This window comes from Aquila chrysaetos, chromosome 7, assembly GCF_900496995.4.
Source record: "Aquila chrysaetos chrysaetos chromosome 7, bAquChr1.4, whole genome shotgun sequence".
Taxonomy (NCBI): Eukaryota; Metazoa; Chordata; class Aves; order Accipitriformes; family Accipitridae; genus Aquila; species Aquila chrysaetos.
Genome location: NC_044010.1, coordinates 6,782,976 through 6,810,952, shown reverse-complemented (window position 1 = coordinate 6,810,952; position 27,977 = coordinate 6,782,976). Strand labels below are relative to the sequence as shown.

Here is a 27,977-nt window from a genome sequence, read left to right as displayed (position 1 = left end):
TTGCAGTGGAGTCTGAGACATGGGAGGAACAGGAGGGTCTTCAAAACACTGGTGAAGGGGTGGTTTCTTGGGGCAGTGGCTCAAAGTATGGAGGAGGCAGTGAGCAAAGGCTACCCTTACGGGAATGGTTCCTGTTTCTCCTGAGCAGAGCTCACAGGGACTGACAACGTTGAGGACTCTGTGTGTAAACAGTAACACAGGCCAAGGCAGTGCCACAGCTGAGACTATAAATCGGTTATTGTCCCTGACTGATTCAGCAGTAAGCATGAAGTGAGTTTTTCAGTGCTCAGTTCCACTGTCCCCTGTAGCAAAAGAAACAGTTTCAGCTTTCTCTGTCGTCTGTCATAAGAGCTTCACCAGTCTGCCCCATGGCTCTGGCTCTGGCTTCGGCTCCCAGATGAGCACCTGCCTCTTAATGCTGCTGTGTGGCATTGCTCTGCTGAGAATCCTTCTCTCTCCTTCCAGTCACATGAGGAGACCAACGCCTTGCTGCAGGCGAGAGTGCTGCAAAACGGGAATGCCCAGCAAGACTACCAGCCCTCCAGGTTAGTCCTGGCTTGTGGAGGGTGGAACAATCCAGTGGGACCCACAAGACCACATGCTCACAAAGCTTGCCCTCACCACACTCCCATCTGTCCCAGTTCACTTGGGAAACAAATCCATGCTCCCGCACTAGGCCTTCTAAATTCTCTTCATACAGCTCATTCCTCTTATGGTTTGAGGGTGGGATAATTTAATTGTAGAGATGGCCCAGACCTTCCTCCCCCTGCTCCTAAGCGGGAGACTGAAAAGTACGATGAGAGAAGCTAACATCTGTGACTGGATGCTGATAAACAGCTGCCCCAGAATCTGGCCAGGGTCCAACTACGAGTGCTTTGTGTCTCGCTGTTCAGACGTCAAGTCATTATTCCCATGCTCCCTGAGAGACAGTACTCCTCCCAGCTCCTGTGGCATATCACTTGAATCGTGGATACCAGGTCCCATCACCTCATTCCCATCATGCAAGTACATCCCAATTTCTATTCGTCCCCTCGTTTAGGAATGCGCTGTGTCATTGCTTTGATGCGACTAGCTGAGGTGTTACATAGGTCATATCTTTCAAGGAGGAAAGGTCTGTTAATAGTGCTAAACCTTTTTGTCTGCCTGCCCAGATTGCCCAACTCAAGAACAGGAGATGGCTCTTTCCTCTACAGTCTCCCGGATGACTCCACTCACCAGCTGCTTCAGCCACAAGATGACTGTCCTCACCTTCAAGAGCACTTTGTTGGCCTCCATCATCCAGTGATGGGCAGCAAAGTGGGAGGCCCTAGCCTGGATGCTCGACGGGATCCCCTGTTCCACCAGGGTCAGTGGTCTGGAAAATTCCACGCTTGCTTCATCTCATCATTTTAGGCTGATCTTGAAGGGAAATCTCACTGTAGAGCCTTTCTGATGGCTCCGTTTATGCTTGCTTCTGTGGTGCAAGGACAGTTTTATCACTGCATAGAACAACAGCAGCATGGAAAGGCCATACTTGCAGTTGGGGACTGTAAATAGCCTCAGTCAGTTTTAGAGGACACATTTCTGATTTCTCCAAAAGCTTGAGCTGTATGCTGCCGGAAGGGCACATACCCATATACCCACCTCGAGTTGCAGAGACGCTGTCCTTTAGTCCTTCTTAATTTTGCATCTTCCAGATCACCAGTGAAACAACAAGGTCCCTGAAAAATTATGTGAATCCATCTCCCTAGGACCAGATCCATTGATCCACCCCTGTAGTGTGGATCAAACTTGTGTGCAAGTGTAAGATCAAACTCCCATGGAGCCAGGACTTTCAGAATGCAGATTTTCCTCTTTGATCAAAGTACCTATCCTCATAAAGCGGACTGTTGACTAGAAAGCTACCACAGCATCTCCCAATTCTGTATACATTGTAATCGTTTCTTTCTTCTTTCCCTTTCAGGAAGCCCTTGCTGCCTAGGCCTAGTGCCAGTTGAAGAGGTAGAAAGACTAGATTGCTGCCAGTCCAGAGGAGATCTACATCCCCAGAATCCAGTGATCACATCTTTGGGTCAGGACCTACCAAGACATCTGAACAGCAGCCCGCCACCACTGAGGCCCTTAGAGACTCATTCTCCCACCAGCTAGGGACCAAGCTGCCTTTTGCAAAAGACTTATTCTAAAGAGAAAAAGAGAATGGGTATTTATTTTTGTATAACACCCCTATTTATATATTTATGCACTTGTATATAGATGTATATGTGCCTTTTATAATGCTATGGAGACAGAAGGCATCCTCAGCAAGGTCACAGGAGGGCCCAAGAAACAAGGCAGCAGCTATCCGTGGCACCGGGCTGTTCGTCAGAGCACAAGATTGAAACAGCAGCACAAGAGACGTCGCAGGACATGGGTCCAAACAGAGCTGCCACCACCAAGACCTAGCACCCTCTTGCAGTGAGGGCTTCCCAAAAGATAACGCTGTCAAAAAGGTCTTTTCCTCTCCCCCACAGGAAGGTTTGTCCCAGAACCACGCTCCTGTGAATGGACTGGAGTTATGCACTCTGCCTAATCAACTTAAACAACCCTTCACATACACGCCATCTGCAGCCGCGTATCTGTAAAGACAAACCCACGCTTTAACATCTAAAATAAAGGCTTTAGTCTTTTCTGTGGCTGGCGGTATGCTAAATCCTCCCACAGAATGAACCTGCTCTTTTTTCTTGCAGAAATACAGCAAGCAGGACACCTGAGGAAAGGTGACATTTTCCTGCAGTTATAGTTTTCCAGCTAGCCACTGACGCAAATCATCTTAATGCTGAGCTCAGGAGAAGAGGGACCGCCACCACCTGTGCCAGTTAAGTGACATAAAACTTCTAGTGAGGAGCACAGCTGGAGGAAATTTTCATTTATCTCCAAGGACAGCTGCATGAGTTTGGTGGTGGAGGGGAGGCAGATGGACACCCAAATCTCTGCAAATTTTGTTTCCTTATCCCTCACCTCCCATCCTGTGGTTTTCCAGCTTCAAAAGCTTTCAGCATCCAGGCCTGTGGATAAGGGTGGGTTTTTTCCCTTAAGGAAACAGAGGATGCTCAGCACCTTCATAGGGACCCACTGAAGAGGCAGGCAGCACAAGCAGCGTTCATTCGGGTGTGCTGGGGCCAGCAGGGGCAGTTCTTGTGCCTGGCTGGGATATGGTTGGATCCTGGCTGAGCAAAGACCAGTGGTAAAAAGCAGGGAGTGGGGAGGAAGAGCAAGAGCAGCTGCAGGTTGTTCAATCTATTTAATGAAAAATTAGCAACAAACCCCAAGCCTCCCCATGCACCCTCAGAAGCTTTGCGCTTGAAGAACAGCACAACACAACCCCTCTGGTTTGGGGATGAAGGAAGTTTTCACAGTAAGACAGGGTAAGTGCTGTAAATGATCACGCAGTGCCACCATACCAAACACCAGAGGCAAAAAAGAATAAAACCCGAAAACGTACAGAGCCTAGCGCGCTCTCACGCTGATCAGGCAGGTGCAAGCCAGTGGAATTACAGGCTGACTTTGCATTTGCTATACCCTCTGCCTGCCAGGTAAATGCCATGTCCTGCACTGCAGTGCAGTTTCCCACTGCTACAGAGCAGAGGCAGGTGGGAAAGTATGGGACTGGCTCCATACCCATCTGAGCACTGTAGGCCCTGAAGAGAAAGGTCCCTTTGCTTTCTCCAAACAAATAGCACTTTCCTTGACTCTAACAGCTCAGTTAGCAGAGAAGTGCCGTTGCTGCTAGGATGTTCAGCAAATAAGAAAATGCATCCTTAAGGCACACCTCTTACCGTTTTTGAGAACACAGGTACCAAAGCCATATTTGCCCATGTGAAACTCATATCCAGCCTTCAACAGCCACTCATTTGAAGAACAGGCATACACATATGCACAAACACACAGTGCATCTGCCCAGTGCAAATCTCTGCAATGGACTGGTAACAGCATTTCCCAGTTGTATTTGCACTTTTTTATTCCATATCTGTCACTACAGTCATATTTTGATAGGAGAAACAAATACAACCCTTTACAACTAAACCCCCGTATAGCCAAAGCAATTCATTTCACACTTCTGGGGATGACTACTGCCACAGTTAACCATGTCCGTTTTTAAGGGAGACAGGGCTGTTGTTAGTTACTGTTTCTGGTGTAAGGACAGGGAATGATTCAGTTGGTGTCTCAGAGTCCTGCGGCGATGAAGGTTGTAGAAAGAGGCACCCATCTTTTCTGCTTAGAAGATTGATTTCTTCTCTTAGGAGGGCTGTGTCACGAGCTGCGTGCTTGAGCTGTGACTCCAACCTGGCCTTCTCTTTGATGTCAGTAGTTCGGGTGCCCTGAAATTCTACTCCCTGTAAGGAGAGGAGAAAAATAACTCCTATAAAATGTGGGAGAATGAACGGTGGAAATTTATTTCAAGTGGGAAAGTGAAGCTTTCCAAGACGCAGGACAGCTTCATGACTTTTCCAGTCCTCAGTCAGAACTACTTGGAAGTCAGAGTGAGAGACCACTAACCTAGACAGACTGTGACAGGTGGCTGCCTTGTTCCCTAATACAGAGCAAAGAAAACACTTTAATTCATTTGGCTGTTTGCATGTAACAAAGGAATAATTTTGACTTGCTGCAAGACATTTTTTAATTAGAAATAAAATGAGCTTTTTTCAATATTGGAAAGCAGCTAAGTAAGAAATTACAGAGAAGCCAAGGTATGGCCTGCTTCAGGATCAGCTCGTTCATCTCCCTTTCTACAAGACCTGGAGCAGGCATTCAGCCTGTGCCACTAGGCAATATCAGCCCGAACTGCTGACTCCAGAGCAGGATGTGAGACCAGAGAGCTGGTGAGGGCCAGATGATCCCTTACCTATTTCTGAACAGTCCCAAACCTGCATGTAGTAGTGGCTAAAAGGCTTACTAGATCATTCTTTAGCGAAGCCAGCTTAGTTTCAAGTTGCTGCTTTTCACGGCAAAACTGGTTCAGCTGCTGCAGCTTGCTAGTGTTTTCCTTTGTCAGCTTCATAAGCTGCTGCTGCAGGTCTAAGATTCTCTCCTAGAAAGATATAAAAGGTTGAGCTTGGGATGAGAGAGGACAGAAAGCGTGAAGAGTGGAAGAAGTGCTAGGCACAACATAAGTGTCACATAGGAGAGGTAAACAACAGGCTAATCTTGCACACACCGCTTGATCCCACAGTACCTTTAGTGCAGTCTGTCACCTTTTTTTTTTTTTAATATTGCAAATGCCTAAGAAGGTAAAGCAGGCAAAAGTGTGGGCAAGAGAAAGCCATTAGGTATATAGTAGTTCCATATGTGCCCTTCTGTAAGGGCAGCATAAGAGTGTTTCCTGCTTGCGCCACAGTAGCTGGGCCTTAGGCCCCCCCAGATAGGGACATGAACTTTTCTGACTGCATAGACTACCATCCCAGGCATGAGCCAGGGCTGCCCTGTACTCAGTTTGTCACCAGAGGTGGTGGGAGGAGGCAGCAGATGCCAAATGCCAGCTGAAAACGAAAGGAAAGCACTCTGGAAGAACTTCACATAGGGACTGAAGCAGAAGGATGCATTTGAGGGAAGTAAAACAAAAATCATCAACTACCTCCCTGAGAAAATAGGATGTGCATCAGCAGCTGGAGCAGAGGTAGGAATGATGATGGGAAATGGGAGTTAGACATTATGACAAGTGAAAAAAACAGACATGAACATGTTCACGGAAGATTTTAGCGTAACTATTCAGCCCCAGGGAAATGAAGCCTTAACAGATCATCATAACACATACCTCTTCCTCCTTTTCCTGCTCCTTACCTCCCACTCTTTGAGCTCCTGGGAATGCACATATTCTTTCTCCATTATTTGCACTTCCAACTCTTCCACGCGTATGTTAACAGAGTGTGCTTGAACTGCTTCAAAATCAACCAGCCGGCCAAACTTCTTCATCATCAGATGATTGCACTTCTCTTCCAGTTCTAACAGAAGGGGCACGGCATGAATGGCAGCACTGTCTTTCATTGGTTAATTTCTGCCTTACCCCAGCTTTTTGTCTGAGCTCTTTAGTATTAGCTCTATAATAAATAATTCACACAAAACTACACAGAGCTCACAACAGAATATTGCTGTTTGCCCTTGCCCACGACCATGTCTGTGTGGTCACTAAGCCACATTCTAAGCCAGTCCTAGTAAGTCACTCCCACCCCAAAGGCTATATAGGGCCTCCATAGGTTTGGTGGTGCTAGACTGGTCCTTGGGAAAGTAAGTGTTTTGAACAGGGCTTGTTTTGTTCTTCTTATGTTACACAGAGGAGGAAATTGCCAAAAAAGCTTACATAGCTTTAGGGAAAGTACTTTTTTCCTAGCAGTTCTGGTTTACAGCCAGAAATAGCAATCGTGTGTCCTGACTTCCAGTGTCTCATCTCAGTCAACTCTCCTTATACTAAGTTCCCAAATTATTTCACACAGCCTAATGAGTCTGCAGTGCTGGAGAACTACCAGTACTTCATCAAAACTGTCCACTTGATCTGCTCTTTCTATTTTCTGCAGTAACCAGCTGTGACATCTGTGTGAGTGTAAAGACAGACATCTGGTGAGTTACCCACACCCAGTGAGGGGGACAGAATGAGCATTAGTATGCTGTGTTGTTCAGAGTCTCTGTTACTCACGTCGAATCTTTATCTCCATCTCCTTTTTGTCCTGGACAAGCTGCTTATGTTGCTCCTGGGCCTTCTTATAGATCTCTCTTTGCATTCTCTTTTCATTATGTAGGTCCACAATTCTCTTCTGCAGATACTCTAAGGACTGGTTGGTAAATACCAAAGCCTGGGAGAAATCACTGGGCATCTCCCCATTAACCAAGTACTCCACCTGCAAGAAACAGCCATAAGCAAGGCTGTTGCTTATGAAGGCTGCTGGTGATCTCGCTGGATAACAAATGTGTGAGCGTTAGAGAACTAATGAGTGAGGTAATAGTAAGCATGGGCACAACTCTCACATTTTGGGCCAGGGAATTGCTACCACTCAGCAAAGCTCAAAGACTACTTGGAGCTGTGATGACTGCCTACATACAAAGCTGTCTACCCTTCTATGGCACCTGGAACAAAGGGGGAGTAAGGAACTCCCTGTCAAGTGTACTTTTGAATGATCTGGGACCTGCAGGATTGCATAGTCAGGCCTTAGACTCTTCTGTCTTTATTACCAACCTTTTAATGAAGGGAGATAGAACAAATGGAGAGAGCTGAGCTTGCCTCAGAGGTATACAAGCCAGAACAGGCAGAGGCCTATCTTCTCTCTCTGAGGACAAGATTCAGCCCAAAGGAAGTAACAGTATTGTCTTGAGTTTTCCTCTTCATTTTCTACTAATCATCCCTGTGCTAACAGCTGTGTAGATGAATGCATTGCATCCAATCCAGCATTATTGAATTGGGCAAAACTCCCATTAGTTTCAATAGTTTGGGGGCTTTTTTGGTTTGGTTTTTTGGGGTGGGTTTTTTTCCAGGAGAATATCAGTAGGTATGTACCTGAAGGAAAATCCCCTGCCAAACCTATAAAACAGTTGAAAACTATGCACATTTCAGCAATGGGCTGACCTGCCTGTCCTTACCTCTTTTCTGTCAGTATAGGAGGAAAAAAAAAAAAAAAGTCTAGAGGAAATAGCAGCATGAATTTCAATTAATAGCATTTCACTCCTAGGAGACTATGGTGAATCAGGAACTCAGGGCCCCAAAGAACAATAACACCATTGTTTAGATGTACATAGGCCATTCTGCACCTGCAGATGCACATAATCTTGCGTTACCTGATGGAGTTTCAAAGGAACAACTACATATAGCTCATTCAGTCTTTGCTGCTTTTCCCACTGAAAGGTCTTCAGGTCCCTGTCTGCAGTGTCCAGACTGGTTTCCACTACTTTTGCCTGCAGAAAGATAAATTGTGGACAAACAAAAATCTGTAGTACTCAAATACATAAGGCAGCAAGGTTCTATGTTAGAGTTCCTGATCCAAAGGGTAAGAAGTATAGAAAAAAATGCCTCTTTTTTTTTTTTTTTTTTTTTTTTAAAAACAAATGATGATAGATGAGCTTCACAGGCAAACACGAGGCTCATCTACATATTCAAGCAATATTCTATCCTGAATACCTAATACCTCTGTACACATGTATACTCATAAATGCCTCCTTAGTAGAGAAGCCCTGTTATGTATCAAGAGACAGATGCTTTGTTTAACGTCTAAGACACTTCTAAATCTACAGAGCCTGCAAGATATTTTTTATTGTGTTATGCCTGGAAATGCTTATTGATTCTGCATGAGAAAGAAACAATTCAGACTCAAATGTCAGACCCCAGGGTGAATATGTGGCAGCTGGCACTTAGGAAGCCTTTAAAAACTAAACAAAAAATGTTGTAAGTTAAGCATATTTGATGGAACATTTTTGAGACACAATAAAAGCAAGACTTGCATAATGTTATTTTGGCAAAACTCTCCCTCTATCCCGGATAACCCTTCAAATTAAGATATTTTTGAATTAATATAAGTCAAATGTCTTGATGAATGCAGGAGCTCAAAAAAACTAAAAGGAAAACTTGCACCAAGAGAGTTTATTCAGTGATTACTATGACAGAGAGCAAAAGAAAATAACTAAAAACAAAATAAATAGATGGAGGAATAGTATTGCTATGCATTTATTTTAACCTGCATTTGTGTTAGGGTATTCTTTAATCTCTCCATCCCCGTACACATGCACAGAGGGTAGGCCAGGCTACACCAGGTGTTTCATCTGAACCAGAGAATCCAGTTTGTGCTGCTGCATGATGATTAGACAGCTGGGAAGGAACTGGAACTAAAACCTGGATCCAGCCTCATAGCAGCTAAGGTCCGACCACCTTGATTTACCCTTTTCAGGAGGACAGGTGACCCATGTTGAGCTCCCTTCTACCTCTGTGCTACCACAGATATCTCTACCCAAACAGAAGCCCCTCAAAATATTAGGATTTTGTTTTTAAATCTTAGCCAAAATCACTAGTACAACATTTTCACTGTAATGGAGCCAGTCAATGCTTGCTGAGAAGAAAACACTACAATACCTTCTTGGCCAAGGCATTATATTTCTTTCTGAGGTTAGCAGCAACTTTCTTCTCCTCTGTTAAAGCTTTCTCAATGTCTAACCACTTCTGCCGGAGCTGGATGGTGTTTCGGAAGAGTGCCTCATTGCAGTCTGAGAAGGAAAGAGTCAAAGAATAGCTTAGTCTCATTATGACTCTACTATAGTTACAGGCTTGAGCTAGTAGCTTCTCCTACTGTGCACATTGCCTGGTGTTCCCCATAACAAGACCACGCTCTTGGTTCCCTAGAGCTTTCTCAAACGTTAATCACATGGTCCACATTCCTCCATGAGGGGGTGAATGTCTTGGATGGATCTTTTTTTCTGTACATTCAGTCAAGACAGTTGTTTCCAGAAGTAAGACTAAATGCATCAAAGCCAATATTAAAGCCAAGTGCTCAGAAGTTAGCTTTTTTAAGTAATGCAGTCCCAGTAGTTAATACATGTTACAGTATAGTCTTCAATTATGTGAACACGTAGTTGTTTATCCATAGCACCCTTCATTTTAAGTAAGTGAACAACTTGCTCTAGGGATCATTTATAGCTCTATTTATAAACAAAGCTGTGGTTCATAGGACCTGTTTCATGGTAAGGAAGATCTGTGAATTTCTATCTAACACCACAGTGATTTCAGTCATACTAATCAAGTGCAAAATTATGCCCAAATCAGCAGGTGTAATAAAAAAGACTCCAATAAAGGCAAAGCAAGTGACACATAAAGAGACCAATACAAAGAGGCTAATGCAACATGTAAATTCCCTATTAAATTAGTAGTTTGGACTTTTTTAATAGAAAGTAAAAATCTTCATTTCTTCCCAACATTTCATTGAAAAAGGAGATGAATGAGGAGTTAATAAAAAATTCAATTTGTGGAAATGATGTTAAAATCCAATTTAAAAAAAATATAAGGTAATTTGTTGGAAATTTCTAACTGAAAATAAAGTGGTGTTGTTACATGGTCATTGACATATCACTCAAGGATTTTTTAAAAAACCCAAACCCCTAAACTAGTTAAACTCGTAAAAAAGAAAAGGGGCGGGGGGGTGGGGGGGTGGAGTTGTTTGCCTTTGTTGAATGAATGAATGAAGAGGATTTTGCAAAGTAAAGCTCCTAACTTTTCAGTTACCCTTAAGAGAGCAGCCTAGCAACAGGCAATTGCTGCATAAATCCACGAGGTGGTAACAAAGAGCTTAATTTAAGAGCATGGTAGGGTCCCCTCAGACCTTCCCCGAAGAGGGGATCCAGCTAGACGAGGCAGCAGGTTTCCAGAGAGCGGCTACAGCCTCGCTCCAGCTCCACCCCTGAGAGGAGCCTTTTCTCTCCAGAAGACAGCTGTGTAGTGGTGAATGGTTCTTACACAAAATAATTAATTCTTGGTGCTTAGCTAAGTTTTATTTTCCAAACTTTTTAATTAGAGTACCCTATACTACCAGCGGTTTCATTATCTTCACTGAGATTTCCTGGGGAGCAATGCTTCACTCAGGAGGGGTACACACATTCTGGGCATTAATATGCAGTGAATAATAAAAAATTCTGTGTTTTCTTTTTAAACACACAATATTTCCCCCAAAGCTAAACAAGCAGTCAACCCAAGGAAATGATGGCTTAGGTACTCTTTGGGCAAACAGAGTCATCAAAGACTTCCTCTTTAGATCCAGAATTTTCTTCATCAGTCCCCAAGGTGGGCTCTTCATCATTCTCCTCTTCATTCTCATCTTCTTCATCTGGAAGAAAAGAACAGTACTGCTGGCTTGCAGAACACCCCCAGACCCACTAGCTGTGCATTATGCCAATGTGCTGGTGAACACAGTCCCAGCAATCCATGAAGATCATCCTGGTAATATGTGAATCCAGGCACCTTGTGCCTATTGCATTGATCTGATAATTTCACAGAAAGAAAAAAAGAAAAAAAAAAAAAGCGAGGGAGAGAGATCATCCAGTAGTGACAAAGGCACAGACACAGGCACATTGTTGGGACTTCCTTCAGTAATGTTTCCTCTCTTTATATGTGCTAAGAATTTAAACCTTGTGGGTTTACCATTCTACTACAGAGATTAATCAACCAAGCAAAATACAGAGGCACAAAACTGTCACAAAAGCATCACTGTTGTCTGCGCTTTTTGCTAATCGTGTCCACTTGAAATCAAAAGCCAAGTCAGAGAGAGAGCACAAGTATTTTAGCTCAGTAAGACTGCCTAGCCTTAACAGTTTTAAACCAAGTCACTAAGATAAATTAAAACCTTTCATAATATGTTTAGTCCTGTGACTAATAGATGATTGCAGATGAGGTCTATGATCTCTCATTAGTCAATGGACAGATTAAAGGAGAATGTCATGAACGTGGCAGACTAATCAGTTACCCATAGCTGCCATTGCTAGAGCATAGGAAGTACCTATTTAAAGCTTTATTTCTTCTTCATAGCAATTATCAGTCCTCAGTATTGACTTACAGGAAGTAAATTGCAGGAGCTGTCATCAGACCAAACGTCATGTTAGAGACTGAATTACATCACTGTTATCAGTCAAGATGGCTGCCACAGAACATGGGTAGGTATATAAACAAATCTGGGTAGGTCTGATCTATGGTTTTGTGAACTAAGTTCAGTGCTGCAGGTACTCAGGGCTCTAGCTAGATTGAGACACATTTACTTGACCACATGGAAGTATGTGTAACAAATCCATAAACCAAAAAGAACAGTATCTCCAACCTGCTTCTCTTCCTACTTCTTTTTTTTCCATGCACTTGATTTTCTTCTTCAGAACCTTGGTCAGAAAATGGGCAAACTCATTGTTTTCTCCAAGGGATGCTTGGAAGTTGGCATAAAGAGCTTTCTCACATTCCTGAAGCTTTACAATCTCACACTTTCTATCCTCCATCTGTGCAAGGTAGCTGTTCAATTTTGACTAAACAAACAAAAAAACCACTTCAGTTAAAAGGCATAACCCACATGTGTGTGTATAGGATGTATCTGTGAAGATCTGGAAATGCAAAACTTGTCTTTTTCTCTTTAAACCCATGCTTCAATCAAGCAAAACCTAGAAGTGTGCTCTTAAATTTAAGTATATGATTTGTCACTTATTCTACATCATGAAGTACCTATTAAAATACAAGTGTAAAGATTATGAAAAGATTAACTATTGCAAGTTAAAAGTGACCGTCCTAGGTTGATCATCAAGAGTTTCTTGTTTTTCAAAAGTCAGCACTACACACTGGATCAGTGCTAAAATGAAGCAAAAAGATGCCACTATTTACTTTATGGCTTGCTTTTGTTTCAAGCCGTGCATTAGTGGTACTGTTAAATCCAGAGACACATGGCCTACTTACTTGCATGGCCTCCTGCTCCCTGATGAGGGTGTTAACATGCCCCTGGAGAAGGTTCTCATGTTTCTCAAGGTTCTTCAGGATAAGCAGCTCTTCATACCACGTGATGTAGCGCAGGTCAGCACTTTTCATCTGCACATCCAGCTTCAGTTTCTTGTGCCGCAGAACGCGAAGTTCAGCATCAAAGTTGGTCACCAGTGCGTTGATCTGGAGCATACGAGAGAGTCAAATGAGGAACAGGGAAAGTATTAGGAGTGGAGCTAAACACGTAAGGCTAGAGAAAGGAGCAGAAGGGAAAAATTCTCTCTGCCAAATCAACAATTTGTCCATGCTATTTACTATGGATTACTGAAGCGCTTAGAAAGACAGCATTAACCCCAAATGTATCTTTGTTCTCAGCACAATAGTAAAAGAATCACCAGAGCTTCACAGGAACGTTTCACTGCATTCGCTACCCCAGAAGTATTTTACTCTTCAGAGTAGCCTGAAGTAGTTTATGTAACAATCCCAGATGTAGCAATAAATACGTCTTCTGCCTCGACAGACTTCTTTCAGAATACCTGCCAGCTCTTCCCTTAGACATTTACAGTTAAATCAGTACTAGCAGCTCCCAACATTAACTTTTATGTGTGTGATGGTCACAGCAGCATTTGGATATTCTCTCAAAACCTTCACACACATGAACACAAGGGTGTCTGCGTTGGGGTAGACTAAAGAGTCAATGGCCAATAGCAGAAGTTAGAGAAAAGACAGTAAGAAATGGAGCAAACTAGCGAACAGTGGTGTACCTCTGGCACGCTCCTCCTAAACTCTGACTTAGGGACATCTTGAGCTTGAAGCAGTATGTTTGTGTTCAATAGCTTTGAATGGATTTTTTCTTCCAGACTTTATCAAATTGTAGCTTCCCCCACATCCTAACACTGAGTTCCAAAGCTTAGTTTTTGTTGGATAGGAAAACTATTTCCATTTGCATGTTTCAAGCTTTCTACATGACCATTTTGTTTGGTATCTCTCCTTCTCTTAAGAGATGATTCCCACTCTCCTTTTCTATGCTATTCATAATTTTACCACCTCTGCTACAACCCTTTCAGTTGCCCCTTTTCCATGCCAAAGATGCTTTATCCGTTCAGGTGTGCTTTTTAAAGAAGCTTTTCCATGACTAAGCTACTCTCTTTTGTACCTTCTCTAATTCTACAAAATCATTTTTGAGACCAAAGGGTCGGGACTACGGTTATTTAATTGCTGAGAACATCAGGAATCTACAAAGTTGTAGTGATGCTCCTTTTTTTCCTCTTCACCACTTTTCAAGTAATTTCTAACATTTTACTTGTCTTTTTTGGCCACTAAGCTCACAGTTTCATAGAACAATCAATAAGAAATCGAATATCTGTTTTTCAAGTGATAATATTCAGGACACAGGTCACAGTTAGGGATTTATACTGACTTACACTGTAAATTTGCACCAGATAGCATTTTCCTGAACTTCGGAAAGGCAAGAGTAGCTGAAATCCTGAGACAAAAGGGGTTTTGGTTTTATTTCTGATGCAGTGGGATTGTTCAATCTGACCAAAAAAAAAAAAAAAAAAAATTTCCTACCTTTTTAATCAAGGTCTCCTGCAAGTATAGATTTTTTATCTTCTCCCTCATTAAAATTTCCAGTTCCATTTCTGTTGGCTCTGCCTTCTCAATCTCAGAAACCTTTCGCTGCTCTGTGACCACAGATGATGCTATTTTCATTGGGTGTGCACCTGCAGCCTGTGCCAGGGGGTCAATCTCTTTAATGGAAGGAGCTCGAAGAAACCCATGCCTAAATGCGCGAGATGAAGGAGACCCTTCTAATTGTTCCTGGAGCTTTGCCTTGGCCTCCTGCTCCTCTTTGAACTTCAGGAGGATGTCACTGTCATATTCAAATTTTTTTTCAGGAACCTCATCTGGGTGTAACTGAGGGATCAGGGGAAGAGGGAGACATTCTGATAAATCCAAGGCTCCCTGTATGGATTTCAATTCCTGCACTAAATGCTTGATTTCATCAATAATAGAAACCTTGAGATCCCGCAAAGACATGATCTCCTTGTTCATATTCACTTTCCTCCTATGGATCTGCAAAGGAAAAACAATTTTAGTAGGATTCCCCAGGAACACTTACATAGTATATAGTCTTCCCCAACACAAGTAATGGTTAAGAGGCTTGTCATACTGACTTTCCTTCTTTCCATACTAGCTTTCTTTTCTGTACCATCTCCACACATTAGCATTTTTAAACAGCTGTCCTTCAGTCTGGTTTTAAAATCTTTGGAACCACCTCTCTTCCTCTCCTTCATAGCAAATAGCAAAAGTGTAAGAAGGGAAACAAGGCTTCCCCATTCTCTCAGTTCCTGACTTGATTGTGAGTTTCTTGACATGAGATGTTGAAGCAGTGCAGAAAGCAGACAGGGGCTGTGAAAATAAGCTGTGGGTTTTAGAGGATTAGTCATTTGGGCTGTCTGTCATTAACTACAGAGAGTATCTCAGCTTTGATACATGGCCCTCTTTTCAGGCATATAGTATAAATAATACACTAACAAAAAGAAAATTAGATTTCTTTTAGTATGTTGTAAGGCAAGCTTCTATCCCCAAGACAAAAGAAACATACCTGAGAGGACCTTTACTGTACACACCACAAAATGCACAGCTGTGCAGAAATCTAGACGACTTTGACATAGTCACTGAAACAAAGCCGTTATCGCACATAACCTCAAAGATACTGAAGCAGTCCTCCATAAATGTAGGTTCTGGAAGGCAGATGAGATTCTTGTCTATTACATGTGATGGCGAAGCTGAGATCACAGCTACTGCAGGTGGTTAGAAGTGGAACAAAGTTCTGAATTTTCAAAGTATAGTAGATAGGGATACTAAAAGCAAGAAAGTAACATTCTGTCAGATGCTTTTGGATTTCATACAAGCCACTGGATGTCCAAAACAAGTTCTCTCCAGGCCTTCCAGCAATCCAGAGTCCCAAAGTCAACTCAGAAAACTTTGACATCAACTGAATATTTTTTTCTCCAACTCAAGATGAAGATCCACTAATCTGAAAAGTGACACTTACATCAGATGTCAGAGGTGGGAATTAAACAGCCAAGTGCAGCAAAACCTATTTGTAACAACTTGTTTGCATCTTGCTTGGCCTGTAGGCAGACCTCAGTAATAATTATATATTCAGAATTCAGTAATAATAATTCTGTTCAACATCATTAATTATCTGGATGATGGGGAAAAGTGTATCCTCAGCAAGTCTGCTGATAATGCAAAACTGGGAGGAGCAGCTGATACATCAGAGGGTTGTGCTGCTGTCCAGAGGGGCAGGCTGGAGAGATGGGCTGACAGCAGCCTCATGAAGTTCAACAAGTGGCAGTGCAAAGTCCTGCATCTGGGGAGGAACAACCCCATGCACCAGTACGTGCTGGGTGCTGACCAACTGGAAAGCAATTTTGCAGAAATGAACCTGGGGGTCTTGGTGGACACCAAGTGGACCATGAGCCAGCAACATGCACTTGTGGCAAAGAGGGCTAATGTTATCCTGGAGTGCATTAGGGAGTGTTGCCACAGGTTGAGAGAGGTGACCCCTCTTTCAGCAGTGGTGAGGTCACATCTGGAGTGCTGTGTCCAGTTCTGGGCTCCCCAGTACAAGAGAGAGATGATGCTACTGGAGACAGTCCAGTAAAGGGCCACTAAGATGATTTGGGGACTGAAGCATCTCTCATATGAGGAAAGGCGGAGAGAGCTGGAACTGTTCAGCCTGGAGAAGAGAAGGCTCGGAGAGGGGGGGGGATCTCATCAATGTATATAAATACTTGAAGGGAAGGTGCAAAGAGGATGGAGCCAGGCTCTTTTCAGTGGTACCCAGTGACGGGCAAGAGGAGATGGGCACAAACTGAAACACAGGAGGTTCCCCCTGAACATCAGGAAACACTTTTTTACTGTAAGGGTGACTGAACACTGGCACAGATTGCCCAGTGAGGTTGTGGGGTCTCCATCCTTGGAGATACTAAAAAGCCATCTGGACATGGTCCTGGGCAACCTGCTCAGATGGCCTTGCTTGAGCAGAGGCTTTGGACTAGATTATCATCAGAAGTGTCTTCCAACTTCAATCATTCTGCAATTCTGTGATGAGGAGATGCTGTATTAATTTACCCTTTTCACATGAAATAATAACCGAATATGATCTAACATTAGTGTATTTGGCAGAAACTTTTCTGATCTTTATAAAAGAAAACAACCCTATACACTAGCCACCTGAAGTAACTGGAATTCTTCATCTGTATAAACCTGGAATTTTCAAGAAGAACTATTCCCTTTGTTTGTATTGGCTTGTCCTATTGAGTTAGGTTAATCACTGGGTATCTGGTAACATCAGCACTACAATGAAGTACTGGAGCCCAAGCATGAGATTAAAATGATCGAAGAAATCCCCTGAGATTGTAGCATTGCTTCTGTAATGTTTAGACCTTGCTATCAAAGTGAAGCAGCCTAGAGGGTGCCTGAGATTAGGCAACCAGTTCATGAGCCTAAGACTGGAGAAGATTCAGGACCACTGAGAGTATACCTTACACTTAGCCAAAGATAAATCATGCAGTGAAGAGGCTCCTCTGTCAGTAAGCAGGGCAAGAAATAAGCCTTCCTACCAAAAAGCAACTAGACAGTTCCAAGTTCAATAGATATATTTCTTCATTGTTCTTTTAGCTAAAGAAATTTGTCACTCTTTTGCACTCCAGCCAAATCAAATGAAAAACAGTTCCTGTGAGAAGAAGGATACAGGGAAAGAAGTCACAAGGAAAGCAACAAAGATACTGCACAACATTTGAGCTTCCTGTGTCTTTGTGGTTAAAAGATGTGTGGTAGCTGTAGAAGTCCTATCACAGAAAGGTGGCTCCAAAAGACCTGGTTTCTCAGGAAGGTTCCAGTGCTTAGTTCCCAGAAGCAGTGATTGCCAAAGTGCAAATATGGAGAGGCCACACTAGAAACACCTGTCCTTGCTCACATCCCTGTTTTTGTAAAGGTATTTCATGGCAGGGGTTATTTAGCTCAGTGTTTTAAGGAAAACATACCACTTATTAGATAAGACTTTATGAAGAATTCAAAAAAACAGACGTTCCTGCTGAAGTATTAGAAAAGGTAAATTCTCTTTCTTGTTTAAAAAGAGCCAGCTGACAGTTATCCTGGACTGATTCAGGTTTGAGTTTGGTGAAGCACTAACAGTTCACAAAAGAAAGGCTGATTTGTAACTAAAGCTGACTCAACAGTCTGTCCTTCAAGGCCTTTTCCCACATCCACTTTGATTTCCTTTCAAAAAATTTCTTCAGTGACTAATACACTATCCTCCCTCCCCCAAAAAGGAGGAAATATACACATCAATGAATCAGTTTACATACCAACAATTCCAGGGATTTAAGCTGCATCACCTTCTTCTCAGTGTTGATATGCTTGTGTTCAGGGACTCTGTAGTTAGTGGCAGTCTTCAACTTATAACATCCCATATTTTCCTGTGCTTCTTTGATGGCCTCAACATCTTTGGGATTCTCATAATCATCACTAGGTTTGCTCCTATATCTGGTAGGTACAAAACAAAGCTGAACTTCAAGACAGAAAGCACAGATCAACAAATGGGGTCATTTCATACCTTCTGATTTGTGCAGCAAGGCTTGGGAGGTGAGCTAGGGTTCAAGAATCACACAGCTCTTTCAGAAAAGAATGGCTACTTTGGGAAGAACACCCTTGCACATTTGAATGAAAACCTCAGATTAATTTTTTCCCCAAGAACTCTTATAACATAGCTCTGCCATGGGACAGGTTAAACCTTTACACTTGGACTGAGTTCTGGGTTTAGTGACTACATGCTGCTCTGAGTCTCAGCGAGCCATATGTGTCAACACTCCACTAGCCTGTAGCAGAGAATACCTGATCCTACTCTGTATTTTGAAACACTTAATAACCTTAAAAGCCTTGTATTCTGACTCTACATTGGTCCCATTCCCTGTCACTCATCTCCTAATGAAGAATTTCTGTACTTCCATGAGCTTTCAAAGATGTCTTTTTCCCCTTTCTTGCCTCTCAAGATAAAGACCAGCATGGAACATGAAGGCATATCACAAACACTCACATAATGGCCATGATGTTAGCACAACCGACCTAACCCAGCTGTTACAGCATCTGCTCTATGTGGTGCTGGCAGGGTTGACAGAGAGTTGACTGTAATGGTCTAGGTGTCCCTCAGCCATGATCGATTTAGACACCTTTTTACTCCCTATCTGAAGATGCAGCTACCTAGCTGAATTCAAGTTTTTTAATATTTTAGAAGAACCATAAAAACTAACCGAAAGTTTTCAATGCTCTCTTGAGACTCAGAGATACATGAAAACTCATCTATTTTAATTACAACCATTAGGAATATAAAAAACTAGGCAGAGAGATTATAGTGCCATATGACAGCTAAATAGCATTACTTGACCTCAGATAAGAAGCAGAACTGAAAGGGCCCAGAGTCCAGTTCAAGACTCACAATTCATCCCACTCTGCCTTCCTCTTCATGATCTTAGCTTTCACCTTGTCAGATTTCTCAACAATTCTTCTGATTTGCTCATGTTTGCTTTCTATATAACGCGTGGTTGGCTTTCGAACCTCTGACGTCTTCGGCTTTTCTGCCTCGCCCTCAAAAATGCTGGCATCTGGACCAAAAAATAACCACGTGAAGATGTAAATACCATGCAGCACAGTGCAGTCCCAACTACCAGAAACGCCCGGGACAGCTCCTGTAGAGCTGGTGTCAATCAGTATAGTTCCAGTGTAGTGGATGTTCTGAATGTATTTGGGTTCTTTGACTTGATTCTTAGTCACATTCTACCCACGGGGTTGACAGACAATTGCTGATGTTGACCTAAACATGGAAAACTATGTATGTGTGTAACTATGTATGCAGGTACTGAAAAAGATACCAGAGTTATATTTCTTTACCTGTACCTGAAGAAATTATAATTTCTTTAGCTTGGACTCAGGAAAACAAACTGAGATGAAAGACAGAAACCATATTACTGATAAGGTTTAAATGGTCATCATTAGACCTATGCATACGCCTTGTCTCTGTGACAGTCTCCCTTTCTTCTGCTTGTTTCCATGCCTGCTTAAGTACTGTCTTCTTCCATGATGGACGTTCCTTATCTTGGTAGTATTTCTCAGACATTGCTAGAAGTCTGTAGGTGGAAATCTGATGATTGCTTTGAATAGCATGAACAACAACAGTGCCAAATTCCAGTGAGTCTCGAAACCTGAAAAGCCAAATTAGACAAACCATCTGATGTCAGTAGGCACAACCTACCATTTTGCCTTGACCAAAAGGACATGAATAATGTAGTTTACTTATTGCACATACAATCATTACATGTAAATTCACAAGTCATTAAGTAATAGCATGATGACATCTGACACTATCTATTGACTTTTATCCAATCTAGGAATGGAGTTGCTCAAGAATAATATATTAAGACCTCTCCCAATATTGAAACTTACACCAGGTTCTTCATGAGAATATCTTTCATCTTCTATTTAGGAGTGATTAAAAACATGTTCATTCAAGTCTTTTCCCCAGTCACACACTCTATGTGCCTAAGGTTGGTTTTTTTCATTGTGTATTGTTTCTATCGTGTATTTATTTTTAGGAATTTATCTTTTGCTATATACTTAGATTTAAGAAAACCAACCCAAAATGCACCTCACATTTTCTTGAGAAAATTCATTTCCTAACTTTAAACTGTATAGGGAACATTGTGTTAGCAATGACACTAAAATATCTGACACACATGCAACGTGCCTGAAAAACAGGGGTTCATTTCACAGGTTGTTCTTCAAAGTTTCAGTAGAAGTTCTTGGTTCTTACTGAACTTACTGTCAAAAACCCAGGCAAATTTAGTCTCAACACCCCCCCAGTTTTCTTCATATAGAAATGAATCAGAATGCTACTTCTTTGATTTGAACATCTGAATTTTTATCAAAGATTCAAAAGAAGTAAGTACACCCAAATATCAATATATACTCTTGTGTATGTCCCAAGTAAAATAAGAACAGAATCATAACAGAACAGAAGAAATATTGATTATATGAGGAAAAAAAATTGCATTCTTTTTCCTTGTGGCAGGTATAACTTTGTAAATGATAAGCCCCTTGCAAGGTCAGAGGGAGAAGTGGAAGAAAAGTGATACTTACTGATTTCGCAGTTTCTGCAGTCCAATCAAGTGTTTCTCATGCTCCCAAGCCAGCTCCTTTTGCACTAACTGGATTCTCTGTGCTGTCTGCCTATCCAGCTCCTCAAAGATCCTATGGTCCATCTCAAACTGCTGCAGAAAGATAGAAAACCTAGCATCACATTATCTTGGCTACTAGGTTTTGGTAATAAATATTTTGCCCAGATGCCAGAGTTCCGTGCACATCAACACAATCATTTATTTCAGGAGCTATTCAGACCTCCATAGAGAACCACATTTTTCCCACGTGCTTCTTAAATGTCACAATTCACCAGCTGTGATTCAGAAGTCTGAGCAAATTATATATTCATAGAACTACCTTAATCCAAAGAGTTGGACATCTTTGGCCCCAACACATTGGGTAGCAACATTTTAGAAGAAGATCCCTCTAAAGGTAAATGACCCTTATAAAAACCAGAGGTACCTCTCTGTGCAGCTGCATGTGCTTGGGCAACTCCTGATTCTTTTGAAGAAGAAGAAGAAACTCATGCCTCAGTGCAATTAACTGCTCTCTTTTCTTGGTTTTTTTTTCTTCAGCTTCCTTCATTATCCGTTCATACTCCTTTTTCTGCTTGACTTCCTCAATGCTGAAAATGCATGAAAAAGGAAATAGTGTTCTCTCAGTGGAAGAGAGGAAAGATTACAGTTTATGTAACCTTTTAGATTTCCTTGACAGCCTTAAACTCCCAGTGAACTCAATGGCTCTTAAGGTAACTTAGAAAGGAATCATCTTCCTGTATATTTGTACAGTCCTAACATCACGTGGCTTTGACCTTGACCTTGTGTTGTCTCTGTAGTTTGAAGTTAAGTAAGTCTCAGAATACCATATTTGAATTACTACCACAGAAAAGTAGATAAAATGGAGGGAAAGACTGAAAAAACTTTGTGTGTAACAAGGAAATGACCCAAATTCAGGGTGATCAGCTTCTTCCTCCTCTGAGGAGGCAAAAAGAAATACATGGTCTGAAGAAAGAGCTACCAACACCTGAAAATCTCTTTCATCATTATCCAAGCATCTCTTACTTGTAGGCATTGGGATCCTCAATGTCTTCAGCAGCCTTCTCCTTCTCAAGACCACTCTGGAATAAAAACATTGTCCTGTCTTTAAACAAACAATAATAGTTTCAACAGACAATAAAGCTTTTACAAACATTAAGACAGAGCTCCCATTGTCTTTCACAAAACCAAAAGAAACTTTCATGATCAATATTGCTGTATGGGCCTTAAATATCAGGTTTTAATGTTTCAAGAAAAAGCAGTTAAGTTGGTTTACATTTAAAAGAACTAATGAAGCATAGTTTTGAGGGACAGAGAACACAGCTTCTACATCCTCCCCATCAGCATCAACCATTACACCATTGCTTGTCCTAACTTCACTCTGTCTCATAACATCTTTGGTTCTCTACCCCCAAACCCAATTCTCTTGTCTCCCCTCACTGCCACATTGACAAGAGACAACATATCCTGGGCTAATTCCAAGTTACATGTGTAATTAATCTGGTTTGCTTCTGCTGACTGCATAATGGGTTCACAATTATTAGCTGTGAAGAATGACAGATGGATGGACACTGCAGTCGCACAAGCCTCATTTCCCTAGGCAGTCGTGCTCTAAAAAAAGAGGGGGGCCTATCATCCTACAGTGAATACAGTCATACTAAATTGATCTGTAATTTAACTCAATTAGTTTCAGAGGATTTGTATTTGATTCTCTAAGAATCTCATTAAGTTTAATGAAGATGGAATTTTTAAAATCTTCCACATGACTTAAAACTAGAATAGATACTTAATGAAGATATACTTTGATAAGGGAAAAGCTCTATTAGGATGGTCATTAAGCAATGTTGCTAGCCTGAACAATAGAAATTGACCATAAAGATCTTTATATGGAGCTACTTACATACTCAAAATGATAAAACTGTATATATGCTTTATAATTGTAAATTAATCACTACTTGTAATACTGGAGCTAGCAAGGCTCTGATATCACATGTTCCAATCATTCACTTAGTTTAAGAAAATAATTTTGAGTCTATTCTCAGTACTATATATTCTTGTGATATTGCTAAAGAATTCCAACTAGTCATGAACAATTTAACTAAATGACAAAAATCACAATTTCCTCTCCGTCTCCCTTATCAAGCATCTTTCAAAACATAGTTACCAACAAATATTAAAAATATTTAAAAGTTGAATTTCTTTTATGTGGTCACTTTCAAGATTTTTAAACTGTACTGAATTTATATCTACTTGAAAATTCATTGTGCATGACGGCACTTCTTTACTCAACAGGTCTCACTGCTTCTTTCAAGTTATATTTGTTTAATTCAGGCATTCAAGAGATTTTTAAAAAACTCGATGAAGTCTGAACATTTTCAGTAGGGGAGTTGACACTTCTCTCTTGTGTATTATCAGTAGAACTGTTATTGAGTTCCAGTGTCATCTGTTCAAACATGCTAAAGGTGATGAGATCTACAGTGATTACAGAACACCTGTAAAATCATTACTTGCTAATGCTGTCCAAGAATGAAAAATAAACAGGATCAGCATCACGCTGTGCTATTTTGCAAATTTAAAAAATCCAGCTTGTGAGTTACATATGAATGGTACTCGATGCACTGAGAAACTACACATTTGGTATTCTCCAACACGATTTCTAGAATCCCCATCCAAAGCAGAATCATACTTCACTGGAATTAATCCAAGACAGGTATTAAGTATAAAAAATCTTTGTGGTTCTTTCATTCTAGGAATATGCATGATTACACCTATGAGTGGGAAAAGACTAGTAGACTATTACATATGAACAACACATACAATGTTTATTTGGAGAAAAACACAAAACATTGAGAAGGAACAATGCAGTCATAGTGCCTGTTTATAAGGGAATGTTTTGCAAGAACTATTCTTCCAAATTGTTTGGGAAACTTCAGCTTTTGCTATGAAAGATTTATGATGCCAAATAATTGAATTGCATTTTGCCCATCTACAATAGTTTCACAGTAAATAGGCCTAATTCAGTGAAAGATGGTAGCAGCTTACCCTAGGAGAGGGGATTTTGGCTTTTAGCTCTTTGTGAACATCCTCTGGAGACAAGATGTTGAAAGTAAAAATGTTTCCATCTCCACCACAGGTAATCAGAAATCTATCATCGTAACTAGAACAGATCCCCTGGATCTGGCCATAATCATTGTCATGTACATTGAAGGACCAGTATTCCTTTAGGGTATTCACTGAGAGGTCTTTATCTTGGAGGGGATAAACACGCAGTGCGCCATTCTGCATCCCACAGAACATCAGTAGCCTGCTGGTACTGTCAAATAAGCAACAAGAAACAGTAATAACAGGCAACTTGTAACAAGGCCACAGCTCAAAATGTGATAATTCTTTAGAAGAGCTAATATATCTGAATAAATGTAGCCTTCCCAAGTTTGTAAGCTAGGAGCAAAGTATTTGGACCATTTAAAACATATGTGTGATACTACTAGAAACTTTTTTCCAGCTAACTGGCTGCTCAGGAATGTTCCAGCACTTGCTGGGTATCATGTAACTGGTCTTAGCCCTGAGTTGTGCAGTGTAGCAGACACCAGGTTCAGAGCTAGAAAAAAGTTTTCTCTCCCTGCTCTTCATCTAGTATGGATGGTGGTGAATGCAGCCAGCTGTAGATTAAAGCCTGAACTAAACCTGCTTCCTTAGATGCAGATCATGCCTAGCCTTACAGGGAACATAATATTGGGAGTCTGAAAACAGTTTACCCTTTTCATTCGTACTGTTCACAGAATATCCTGAGCAGCCTGTATTCTTTGCACAAGAGGAATGGACTGATCCCTCCATGTTCTCCTTGAGGGCTAACTGTGTCCTCTCTTTGCTAACTACCAAAAATAACTGCTGTTCTGATGATCGCAATTTGCAGAGACTTCTAATGGGTCTCCTGGAGATCTGCAGTCTAGGATGCTTGAGTCCTAATCAGTACTTAATTAGAAATCAGACATTTTCATCTTTGAAGGGCTTTTCAAATTATTCTGTCAGACACAGTGCCCAACTGTGTCCATGAGGAATTTTAAGTGAAACTCAGTGCCAGGAAAACCAGAGAGAGTTCCTGTGTACTACAGCTGACCCACAATTAAAAGGGGACAAAGCAGTGTACACTCCTCCCTTCCAAGTTCCATCTCATCAAGTTTTATCACGAAGCTGTTACACTACAATGTTTTACCAGAAGGAGATTTGGTGGATGGGATTGTTGTCGGTGTCCTCAATAGCAATCACTTCAAAGGGTTCATCTTGCCTGTTTTCAGGGTCGTCTTCGTGATTTGAGGAGAATTCACAGTGATAGAGGAACCCTGAGTCATACCCACCCTGAAGAGAAGGACCATAAAGAAATGGTAACAAAAGGACACTGAAGCAGCTGACCAGGTAAATACAATTTTCAGAACAATTCTTCCTTTCTTAATGATCTACTATGGGTTAGAAAATGTTACTTCCAAACATCTAGAGATCCTATTTGCCCACAGAGAAAAATCTGTCACGATCACTGGCATTACAAGCCATCGTACCATTATGTTAAATTCTACCTTCTGCTTGTGATGGAACAGCTTAGTCTTTGTGCCCATTCAGGCATCACCAAGAAGCATACCTAATGGAAATTTACCGAACAATCTGAATTGGAGTGACACTACTGAGGTACTTCACAAAGACCACTGAAACTATCAAGTATGAAGGGGATTCCATGTCCCAGAGATAACAGGTTTCAAATAGTCAGTTTTCTAAGGCACCCAGATGTGAAGGGAATGTTGCCACATCTTGCAATCCCATCAATATGAAATAAAAATTGATTTACCAAGGAAAGCCAAAATTTTCCTGGTGCTGAATAAAACCCACAGAGGATGGGACTGGGCTCCTCTGGTATGTAGAGAGGTGGCAATGGCTCTTCTTCGGGTTCCTCTTCAGGTTCTTCTTCTTCTATCTCCTTTCCCATCTCCTGTTGCTGCTTTATCCATTCAAGCTTTGCTTTCTCCTTCTCATGCTTTTTTTTCTCTCTCAGTGCAATCTCCTCTTCCAGCTATTACAACAAGTAGAGAAACATGGAGACATGAAACCAAGGCACTCTATGCGTTACTGACTAAAGGAGTCCCATAAATGAAATCCAAGGTGGTCCTGGCATTATATATACAGAATATCTAGAGAAATATCTTTTCCTTCAACTAAGCAGAGATCAACCAGACTTCACGGGAGTCTCCCGTGGAAATGCCCCCACTTCCCCCCTCTGAAGTATTTTAACTCATGCTCCTTTGAAACAGAAACCATTCTCCTTGAGAAGCAGACCAGCATTTCCTCAGAGGGATTATTCCCCAAATTAACCACTATTAGCATACTACTTCTGCAGAACTCCGAAGCCCTGTCCTCTGCCTGCCCAGAAGAAAGAAAAACACTGGAAAGCTGAACTCAGATTCCCAAGTTCTAATGCATCATTGATGTAGAGTAAAAAGAGAAACTGTAATGGACTTTTCTCCTTCTGAACAATGAAGGAAAGACATTTTTGGATTTATAAAATATTTAAACCTCCCTTTCCTTTCAAGCCTACTTTAGCATACACAAATATCAAACATTCTCTAAAACAGGATCTTCCTAAGAAGATATTAGATAGCAAATCATAGAGAAAGGTCTGGAAAGGATCTCAAAAGAGCATTCTTTTGCCCGAAAGCAGAATCAGCTAAACTTTAAATATTATCGGCTGACGTTTGTTTGACCTACCCTTTAAAAGTCTGCTATGGGGACTGACAGCCTACGCAAACTATTTCAGTGCTTCACCACCCTTACTGTTAGAAATCTTTCCTTACATCTTGTCTAAAACATCCTTGTTGCAACTTATTAATTATTGATCTATTCCTAGAGGAAAAATAGAGCAATTAATATTCTTTCTCCCTGTAGAAACCTTTTTTATTTTTAAAGATTTATAGTGTCTCCCAACAATATTCTTCTCTTTTGACTAAAAAAACCCAAAACCCAACCAAACAAAAACACCCCCAAAAAACTCCACATACATTCTTTCAATCTTTCCTTACATATGTATGCTAGCTTTGTGATCATTCTTGTGGTTCCTCCTGTGAGAAAACCACCAAGAAATCTTTCTCCTGGATACTGACTTCCTCCTAGTTTTAACAAGAAATGAGGCTTTGCCTGACATTCAGTAATGCACCACTCAGAAGACAGCAGCAATTACTAGAGAAAGCAGAGAAATCACAGGTTAAGAACAGAATCAGAGAGGCTGTTGGATTGTGGTGGATTGAACATGGGACTGAGAGCCTGCTCAGTGGAGCTCTACTCCTGAGCCTAACATCAGCTTGCTTTTTAATTTCACAAAATTAATGATAGCTGAAAGCTGGCATAACTCTTTTCCTTTGGCCCTGCATATCTTCTAAAATGCTAATTCTCATTCAGAAATAAAAAAACACACCTTTAAAATTATTAAAACATTTTAAAAAAAATCAGAAATATATAACTGCTGAAAAAAAGGGATGTTTCATGTTTGCTTCAAAGTAACCACATGGGTGTTTTATGACTGTTCAAAGGGATTTCCTACAGGGCTGACATCAACCACTAGAAACCTACTTTTTCTGAAAATTACCAAAATGAAAATATTTTAAGAACTAATGTGCTATACCATCTTTCCCTTTCACAATGCTATCTTTTAATTCTAATCAAAATGCACATCATGCTTTCAGTGTGGTGTATGTTCCACTTGAATAAACAAACAACAATTTGTAATTTCAAATGTTGAAACTCAGCCACAAAGGGACTCTACCTGACCTTCCCGTTCAAGAAGCTTAGCAAAAATCCTATGATGCAGTATAGGGACTAGAAAGCTTTTTGGGTAGTTTTGTCCTCTGGCACATGAAGAACATGAAATTCCTCCACAGAAGAGTTCTTTACCTTGATTCGGGATTTAACGCTATAAAAATGGAAGTACTGCATCGGCAGGTTTTTTATTTGATAGGTGGACACTGTATCCTGTTCCTCAGGGACAGGGGCAGGAACCTGGAGAGCAAAGCCATTCTCACAAAGGATGAGCAGCATGCTCTTCACCTGTACAAAACCAGAAAAAATACAAGTATAGGGCAGATGTATATGTGGAATTGAGAGAAATGGGAAAAAGTTAGTCAGAAGATGCATAGGCACAAAGCGAAACTCCAGCCAGGAGGCATTAACTCTATGCTCTTATTTAAATGGACACTTTTAAATGGACATCAGAAATCACTGAGTTTCTTTTATACTATGTATGCTAGGCAAAGCTAAGCAATTGAAGAAGT

The 27,977-nt window shown here is 41.2% G+C and overlaps 2 protein-coding genes across 9 annotated transcripts in view; one reads left to right on the top strand and one right to left on the bottom strand.

Annotated features, from left to right (window-relative positions):
• The window catches only part of BOC (BOC cell adhesion associated, oncogene regulated), a 57,841-nt gene extending 55,196 nt beyond the window's left edge, over nt 1-2,645 (top strand). For all 8 annotated transcript variants that reach the window (XM_030020051.2, XM_030020052.2, XM_030020046.2 and 5 more), the window contains exons 17-19: nt 466-545; nt 1,152-1,345; nt 1,943-2,645. In XM_030020051.2, the coding sequence (XP_029875911.1) occupies nt 466-545; nt 1,152-1,345; nt 1,943-2,127 (459 nt within the window). In that variant the 3' untranslated portion in view covers nt 2,128-2,645. The remainder of the gene's footprint in view (nt 1-465; nt 546-1,151; nt 1,346-1,942) is intronic.
• Nucleotides 2,646-3,950: 1,305 nt separating this feature from the next.
• CFAP44 (cilia and flagella associated protein 44) overlaps nt 3,951-27,977 on the bottom strand; it is a 46,769-nt gene continuing 22,742 nt past the window's right edge. Inside the window, exons 16-35 of the mRNA XM_030020045.1 lie at nt 27,601-27,753; nt 25,508-25,729; nt 24,884-25,026; nt 23,713-23,983; nt 21,697-21,752; nt 21,098-21,260; nt 20,636-20,766; nt 19,508-19,701; nt 18,939-19,104; nt 17,812-17,989; nt 14,000-14,503; nt 12,407-12,610; nt 11,790-11,985; nt 10,695-10,805; nt 9,065-9,195; nt 7,780-7,896; nt 6,647-6,848; nt 5,797-5,957; nt 4,913-5,047; nt 3,951-4,352 (exon numbers count right to left, since the gene is read on the bottom strand). Coding sequence (XP_029875905.1) covers nt 4,098-4,352; nt 4,913-5,047; nt 5,797-5,957; nt 6,647-6,848; nt 7,780-7,896; nt 9,065-9,195; nt 10,695-10,805; nt 11,790-11,985; nt 12,407-12,610; nt 14,000-14,503; nt 17,812-17,989; nt 18,939-19,104; nt 19,508-19,701; nt 20,636-20,766; nt 21,098-21,260; nt 21,697-21,752; nt 23,713-23,983; nt 24,884-25,026; nt 25,508-25,729; nt 27,601-27,753 — 3,693 coding nt within the window. The 3' untranslated portion in view covers nt 3,951-4,097. The remainder of the gene's footprint in view (nt 4,353-4,912; nt 5,048-5,796; nt 5,958-6,646; nt 6,849-7,779; nt 7,897-9,064; nt 9,196-10,694; nt 10,806-11,789; nt 11,986-12,406; nt 12,611-13,999; nt 14,504-17,811; nt 17,990-18,938; nt 19,105-19,507; nt 19,702-20,635; nt 20,767-21,097; nt 21,261-21,696; nt 21,753-23,712; nt 23,984-24,883; nt 25,027-25,507; nt 25,730-27,600; nt 27,754-27,977) is intronic.